The sequence below is a fragment of the Malurus melanocephalus genome, unplaced genomic scaffold (assembly GCF_030028575.1).
Source record: "Malurus melanocephalus ecotype Western Australia unplaced genomic scaffold, MMel_1.1 scaffold_291, whole genome shotgun sequence".
NCBI lineage: Eukaryota > Metazoa > Chordata > Aves > Passeriformes > Maluridae > Malurus > Malurus melanocephalus.
Genome location: NW_026623523.1, coordinates 937,387 through 943,386, shown reverse-complemented (window position 1 = coordinate 943,386; position 6,000 = coordinate 937,387). Strand labels below are relative to the sequence as shown.

The 6,000-nt window shown below is 38.0% G+C and overlaps 1 protein-coding gene across 1 annotated transcript in view; it reads right to left on the bottom strand.

Annotated features, from left to right (window-relative positions):
- LOC130579752 (coiled-coil domain-containing protein 171-like) overlaps nucleotides 1-6,000 on the bottom strand; it is a 33,384-nt gene that overhangs the window by 3,919 nt on the left and 23,465 nt on the right. Inside the window, exons 15-16 of the mRNA XM_057376788.1 lie at nucleotides 5,770-5,824; nucleotides 459-1,455 (exon numbers count right to left, since the gene is read on the bottom strand). Of these exons, the coding sequence (XP_057232771.1) occupies nucleotides 459-1,455; nucleotides 5,770-5,824 (1,052 nt within the window). The remainder of the gene's footprint in view (nucleotides 1-458; nucleotides 1,456-5,769; nucleotides 5,825-6,000) is intronic.

The following is a 6,000-nucleotide window of genomic DNA, read 5'->3' as shown; positions in this document are numbered from 1 at the left end:
GAAAGAAAGAAAGAAAGAAAGAAAGAAAGAAAGAAAGAAAGAAAGAAAGAAAGAAAGAAAGAAAGAAAGAAAGAAAGAAAGAAAGAAAGAAAGAAGCTAAAAATTTTTATTAAAAAAGAATCTAAAACCAAACACCCACCTAGCCACTGCCACCTTCCCTCCAAAACCAAAAAAGTACAACCAAACGGGCAACCAAACCAAACCAAAAAATATCCAAGCAAATAGGGAACAAAAAAAAAAATACAGTAGTAGTTTTAATCTCTGTGTTAGTTTTCACTAACCCCTTTCTCTTTTGAAAAATATTTCAGATTGTTTCTGTTAGCACCACTTTTATTGCTCCATTATGTTTATAATGAAGTATCATTTGTATTTGCTGACAGCAGCTGTGCAGCACCAAGAGAGATGCTGGTTGTGAAACCACATCCAAGTGACTGTAAATGCTAGAAAAGCAGACTTACCATCACGGGCATGAGGTGTACTGACTGCTTGAGGCACAAAACGAGATGAAACACGGTCTTCACGAGGTGTACTGACTGCTTGGGGTGCAAAACGAAGCCGACCAGAGTCTTCACGAGGTGTACTGGCTGCCTGGGGTGCAAACTGAAGCTGAGAAGAATCTTCGCGTGGTGTACCGACCATGTAGGTTTGATAGCGAGGCTGAAAAGATCCTTCACGTGGTGTACCGACTATGTAGGTTTGATAGCGAGGCTGAGAAGAATCTTCGCGTGGTGTACTGACTGTGTAGGTTTGATAGCGAGGCTGAGAAGAATCTTCGCCTGGTGTACTGACTGTGTAGGTTTGATAGCGAGGCTGAGAAGAATCTTCGCCTGGTGTACTGACTGTGTAGGTTGAAAAGCGCGGCTGAAAAGATCCGTCGCGTGGTGTACTGGCTGTGTAGGTTGAATAGCGAGGCTGAAAAGAATCATCGCGTGGCATACTGGCTATGTAGGTTTTAAAGTGAGGCCGAAAAGATCCGTCGCGTGATGTACTGGATGCGTAGCTTGAAAAGCGAGGCTGAAAAGAATCGTCGCCTGGTGTAACATCTGTGTAGGTTGAAAAGCGAGACTGAGAAGATTCTTCACGTGGTGTACTGACTGCTTGGAGTGCAAAGCAAGTCTGAAAATGTTCATCGCGAGGTGTACTGGCTGCTTGGGATGCAACACTACCATCAGTGGCATGTACATGAGATGTACTGGCTACTCGGGATGAAACACTACCATCAGTGGCATGTACATGAGATGTACTGGCTGCTTGGGATGAAACACTACCATCAGTGGCATGTACATGAGGTGCACTGGCTGCTTGAGGTGCAACACGACCATCAATGGCATGTTCATGAGGCATACTGATCGCTAGAGGTGCAGAGCGAAGCTGAGAAGGTTCTGGTCGTCTTGTTAATGCTTCAATTGCGAAAGATATCAGGTGGTAGATATTCACAAAACTTGTAAGCACGGCCTTTAAATAAAAATGAAAGAAATCATCAGTGCTACGCAAGCTATGCTTAAATGCCAAATAGCATATATCCAAATTCATTGCAGAGGACATAGTTTTTATTCATCAGAGAAATCAAATGAAGTTTGTAAGCCAGGTGATATTTCAGTCCCAGGACTTTAACATTAAAAAGGTCTAATACTGTATTTTGTATTTCTTCTAAAATCTTAACTATTAATAGCATTGAAGAAGAGGAAATGACTGTACACCCCAGATAGAAAATGTTTTGATGAGATGCTTTCAAGCATGAAGTGCAGCACTGAACAGTTGATACCATTTTTCATTTTATTTAAATGCAAGACTCAGTGTAGGTTCAATTCCTGTTCACAAAAGATTACCACACGGTTTCAGGCAAATGTTCATACTTCCAAAATAAGTCTATTTACTAATCTTTCCATTCTGCAGCAAAAGAATTAATTTGGCAGAAACAAAATAAATACTGTAAACCTACAGGCCTCTGAAAACAAATAATCTGATTACAATATAGCTGGGGAAATGTAATTGTTTTCATGTATGTAGTGGAAGAATGTCCCAGTTGTGTAATACTGATTCGACGGATGATAAAATTAGCAGCACAGGAGAGCACAAATGATCTGGCAGTACTGATAACTTTATACCTACTCTGACTAGTCTCAACTATCTGTTCAGACTCTTGGTCTTCTTTACAATGGTTAATCACATTTTAGAAGTTATAGTTTTCTCCTCCAGAGAGCATGAAATTGGCCTTTTGAATGTAAATGGTGGTATAGATAAAAATCAACTTAGCAGCACAAATGGGTGTTTACAATGATTTTTGCAGTTTTCCTTTCTTTGATTTCACACTACTGCTTTTCAGAATAGAAATTAATGTAGCTGCAAGCAATAAAATTATTTCATTATGAAGCGTAGGAAACAGCAGTGGCAAATTAACCTCAACACATATTTTTTTGTCAGAAAGATTCTCCAAAATGCCTTGATGCTATGGTCCTAAAAGAGGATTCTTGTAGATTATAAGGCTTTTAATTGAAATATGCTTGTCACAGATTGATTAAGGCAGTTCTAGAGGATGTGCCTGCAAACTACGCCACTGCTTTTAATACCACGTGTCCCTAAAATGATTCCTTACTGCTTACCCCACTCAAATTCACAGGATTGCACAGCTTGACACAGAGTAAAATTAAAGTTAATTAGGTGACGCCTGGCTATAAAAGGCAAACGTGATCATAAAACCTCAATAATGTACTACTAAAGTTGTCTAACAGAAACTGGAGATGAGGGAAGAGGAGAGAGAGATGGGAAAGGGGAAAGAAAGACGGGGAAAGGGAGAAGGAGAAAAAGAGAGAGAGAAGAAAAGGGAAAGAGAAAACTAAGTTCAGTGACACAGACTGTGAACCATTAGTGCCGTTTGTGTATGCCCCAAGTTACCAAGTACCCCTGAAGCTGCCAGGTGAACAAGAACTTTACTATTCTGCCCCATCAGCAAGCTCCCCAGCACGTACTTCATTTAGCATTAGTTGTACCTTAAGCACTTTGTACAAACGTGAAATGCAACATTTCTGATTCTCTTTCAGAAAGGAAGAGAGAACTGGCTGCCCTGCCGATGCTTCTGCAATCATTGTGAGCTCTAAAAAGAAGAAGCTAACGCTACCAAATTAGAAAGGCAGGATTTAAAAGCTGGTGATTGCCACAATGCCTCCTTTAAAAAGACTCCACCCATGGAATATCTTGTGCAGCTCTAAAATGGATCATCATTGTGCTGGGGAAACATTCAGAATTCTACCCTTTGACAGAAAAGTTCAGCTGTGCTAATTAAGGTTCACAGGTACCTCAAGGCTTTACATATTACTTATTTACATATTTTAGTGTGGAAACATAGTATTGCAGACATGACTGGTATCTTTATCACGCTGGAATGCATGTGTGCATGCAAGAGGGCAACAATGAAAGATTTCCAGCTTAAAATCTACCTTTGTTGAGTGCTTGATTTTGTGATCCTGATCCTGCAATTATATACTGCATTAGAAAGTAAAATCTACAGTAAATTAGAAAGAATTACTGCAGAAATGTACATACTGTATGGAATACTTGCATTGCCTAAGTTCCTTGCACTTCACTTGATTACCTGTCCTCTCTCTATTTCGGACAGAAAAGCACAATGAAAGAAATATGTGCTCACTCTGCCTTTTATTCTTTCATTGGGAAAAAAAATATTCTGTCTTAGCACTAATGTATTCCGCACAACTGTAAAGACTAAGGTATAATTTCTGTAGAAGACATCAAACTTAAAAACAATCAGGAGACGTTTCATTGAATCCATGTTCAGAGCTAAAATATGGCACATTTTTGGTTCATTTCTCTTTTTTCCTACTTGTAGTTTTCTCCTAACAAAATACATATTTTGAAATATGCAAGTCTATAAACCTACATGAACAAAATAACTTCCATATTCAAGCATTTTAAATAGCAGTTTATTTTAAATGAGAAATACTCAAAATCCACAGTTAATTCTGCAATTATGGGTTGAAAAAAATCTGATACTGACCAAGGAGCATGAAAATCTTGTCCCGTTTGTTTGGTTTTGTTTGTTTGTGGGATACTTACTTGGGTTTTGTTTTGTTTATGGAGTTTTTAAAAATTAATCTTGTGTATATTAAGGGGGAAAAAAATGGATGTTAATTTTCAGTTATATATGCATTTCTCCATGTTCATATTCACATTAGTTATTTAACACTATTGGCAAATTTAGAAGTTCCCATCACCTCTGAAACAACATATGCAAGAGTATATATGGAAGTTATATGTCTTTCAACTGTTGACTACAATAGCTTTGACACTTTCTGCTCTTCACACGTTCAGAGCAGTCTACCTGCTTGTTCTATCACAGAAGCAAAAAATGAAAGAAGATTTTGGAAAAAATGAAATAAGATTGGTTTAGACACTAACCTGGAATGCTACAGCTTCTGGCCTGCCCCTGAATGCTTCCTCTGGAAAGACCTCCAGCTGCAGCACGGGGAGCTGCAGATTTGTGGCTGAAGGATTTGATGCCAAGATCTCTTCTCTGAGCTAAAGGGAAAAAACCTAGCATCAGTGGTGATTCTCCTTCAAACACATTCACTGGGATGAACTGGTCCCCTTGAGCTGGTTGAGTGGACTTGCATCTACGACTGGGCCAAAAGTCCATGGATAAATTAAGAGTGATTAATTTTTCATTGCAAGTAACCTCTAATTCAGAATGCTGGGAGAGAATGCTACAAAAGCATCTTGCCCTGGTCTGAAATGAGAAAGACCAAAGACATGGCATATACAAATTAATGTATAAACACAGCACTTTTTGCATGACATCTGTTTCCCAAGTCTAAAAGAAGCCAGTATAAAGACGGAGGTTGCAGAAAAGAAATCTTATATCAGCACAATTTGTTTCAGATGAGACACATAGTTTACTTTCTGTCACTTTCAACAAAAGTTGAAGGAAACAGAGACTTGAAAAAGACATCCAAAAATTAAGTTAACCACAGTTTTGGAGAACACAGAAGCTAAAATAAATAATAAATTCCTCTGTTGCTAGGAATTAAAGATGTAGCGAGGGAAATTGATACTCCAAAGTAACAAAAACACTAATTTTTCTCTTTCTTCTGTGCTGCTCTAAATTAAAAACAGTTATAGAACAATCTGCCATTAGAGCTGTAGTTGAAAATAACCCTTTCTCCTAAAAAGTGTTTTTTTGGTTGGATTTTAAATAATCCTGTACCAGGGCAGAATGTCACAATTCAAAGAGACAACTTGAGATTATTACGAGATTTAAAATGCTCTTTTAAAAAAATATAATGAAAGTTTCTGACCACAGGTAATGACTTAGTGCCTTTTCKTTTCCTATTTATGACTTTTAAGAGGTTAAAGTAGCACATACAAAGCCAGATGTTTTATGGCCACTTTGTATGTGACCTCACCCTTCTCAGCAGAGTTAACTCCACAACAATTTGCCAGTTGTTTGGAAGTTCCATTAATCTTCACTTGGCAAATAGAAACAGGGCTTAGTCAGGGGAGGAAAAGGAGTATAGTCATAACTTCTACAATCAGAATAAGTTGTTTGTGCACTAGAAACTTGCATTTTATTTCACTGGGGTTTTTTAGGGTGGAAGAAGTTGATGGGGGATAACTTCAACTCTTAGGAAAGGAAGCTGCTTTTTAACAACTTCTCTCCTTCCCTGAGAATAAACAGGGAAGAATAAACAGAATAAAAGTTCTAAAGCTTTGGCTTGTTTGGAAACACAAATCAGGGGGAACACATCAAAGTCTTACCGCAATCATGGTGGCTTCCACAACTCTCATATCATTAATGAGCACCTCTTTGTCTCTGTTATAAAAGAAAAGGGAAAAAGACCAAGAACAACACAGTAAATTTATGGAACTGAAGCTCTACTAATGCAGAAATTAATGTTTTCCTACATTATTACTGTCATGTCTTGTAAAATAATTGTTGATAACTCAAACTGTTAGAWTTTTCCCTCTCTTTTTCGTATCTCCAGTTCT